The sequence below is a fragment of the Gossypium hirsutum genome, chromosome D05, assembly GCF_007990345.1.
Source record: "Gossypium hirsutum isolate 1008001.06 chromosome D05, Gossypium_hirsutum_v2.1, whole genome shotgun sequence".
NCBI lineage: Eukaryota > Viridiplantae > Streptophyta > Magnoliopsida > Malvales > Malvaceae > Gossypium > Gossypium hirsutum.
In genome coordinates, this window is record NC_053441.1 from 1,454,824 (window position 1) to 1,456,659 (window position 1,836).

The 1,836-nt window shown below is 35.9% G+C and overlaps 1 protein-coding gene across 1 annotated transcript; it reads left to right on the forward strand.

Moving 5' to 3' along the window:
* Positions 1-1,518, forward strand: LOC121217463 (auxin-responsive protein IAA9). The gene is made up of 4 exons (XM_041093052.1): positions 1-593; positions 692-945; positions 1,038-1,119; positions 1,200-1,518. The coding sequence occupies exons 1-4, from the start codon at positions 214-216 to the stop codon at positions 1,249-1,251; spliced, it is 768 nt and encodes a 255-aa protein (XP_040948986.1). The 5' UTR covers positions 1-213; the 3' UTR covers positions 1,252-1,518.
* Positions 1,519-1,836: the final 318 nt, after the last annotated feature.

Genomic DNA, 1,836 nt, shown 5'->3' on the forward strand with positions numbered 1-1,836 from the left:
AAAAATTAAGGTTTTAATATAAAAGATTATATTTAATGCGAATTTATAAATTTAAGCATCACAATCACGTCATATCAACAAAATTATTAACATCTATAAATCCTATATATTCCAATATGTGGAGTGATTCACCATATATTAAATTATGCAAACTTTGGTTTTGGTACCAAAGAAACCAAATTTGGGTTTTCAGTTGTTATTGACGTGCAGTGCATGGAGCTGCAACTGGGACTCGCTCTTCCACCTCCTCCTTTAATTCCCATCGAAACCTTCGACCTAAACAGCTATGGTAATTACGAGACTAGAGAGGCTTTGGGTTCCAATGCTTTGAGTTGGCCTCTGCTAAAACTAGGACCAGCTGACAATGACATTAACAACATCCACCACCACAACAGCAGCAGCAGCAGCAGCAGCAGCTCTAGCGGCGGCGGAGCTGGCTGCAAAAAACGCAGCTTTGATGAAGCACCATTCTTCGATGAGAAGAGAAATGTTCCCAAAACGCTGCATCTTTTGCTTTGGACTAACCAACCAAATGATGAAGACGACGACCCTAGCAATGTCCTCCACGAAAATTCTTCTTCTGCCATTTTCAAGTCCTTCACTTTACTCCTTTCTTTGTTTCTGTGTTCGGATTTTTGTCATTCATGGGGTATTTGTGCATATATATGAAATCATTTGGTTTAATATATAGGAATGATGGAGAGGGTTTAGTAGGGTGGCCGCCGGTGAAAACCTGGAGGAAGAAGGTACATCACCAAATTCCCAACGGCGGAGCTGAAAACAATCGCTTGCCGAAGGTAGAGAATGGCATTGGTGGTAGGGCTTCAAAATCCACGTACGTGAAAGTAAAAATGGAAGGAGTTCCAATTGCTAGGAAAATTGACCTTAGCGTCCACCATTCCTTTGAAGGGCTTACGAACACCTTGATGAGAATGTTCGGCATATGTAAGTAAATTCAAAACATTAATTAAGTTCAATAGCAAAGGAAAACATGAACCAACTGTTATATATTTTTTCCCATCTTATTTTGAGAACAGCCGATGGCAATCCAAAGATCTTTAAACTCACATATCAAGACAGAGAAGGAGACTGGTTACTTGCAGAAGATGTTCCATGGAGGTACCTGTTTTTCTTCTTTCTTTTCCTAACCTTATGTTTGTTTAGATAGAAAGTGATGGAACCAAACTTGGTTATTACAGGACCTTCATTCGTTCCTTGAAATGCCTGAAATTAATAAGAAGCAGAGGCTAGCGAGTGTCTTTATCATCATGTTTTCATCATGAACAATCCTGGTGGCCATTTTTTTTTTAGTTTGCTTGAATTTAGAATCAGTCTATGAAATATATAGTAATTTAACTCTTTTTTAATCTTAAACAACAATCAAGTAAAGTCTATGAGGACTGAAAAAAGACTAGTACTTTGAATCAGCTTGAGCCGCCTTTTTTTGTTTAAAAGTTCAAGCACTTGATTGACCACCATGGTTAGTCAGGCTACTATTTAAGAGCAATAAGCTTTGAACGCTCTGCTTCAGTTATTATTCTCTCTCATTTCCTTTCTAACTAATGCTACAATGGAGTGGTAACTTTGGGATATTAGTATTTGATTAAAATCTTCGTATTTAGTATATGTATTTTGATTTGATTATTTTTTATCACTCTATTTTTTAAATTTTAAAATTTTTGTCTTGACTATACTAAGTTTTGTTATTCTCTAAATTTGATATGGTAAACATATCATCACATGTGTCATATTAGCCTATTATTTTCAAATATCATTCACAAAAAAATCTAGTTAAAGGATTTAAAGACTAACGCTTATGTCAGGATTTAAATTTCA

Bases quoted from the DNA above. Each gene is read 5' to 3' on its own strand.
- LOC121217463 (XM_041093052.1), top strand. From the start codon at position 214: ATGGAGCTGCAACTGGGACTCGCTCTTCCACCTCCTCCTTTAATTCCC. The intron at 594-691 runs GTCCTTCACTTT...TTTAATATATAG, and splicing joins TCTTCTTCTGCCATTTTCAA to GAATGATGGAGAGGGTTTAG. The intron at 946-1,037 runs GTAAGTAAATTC...TTTTGAGAACAG, and splicing joins GATGAGAATGTTCGGCATAT to CCGATGGCAATCCAAAGATC.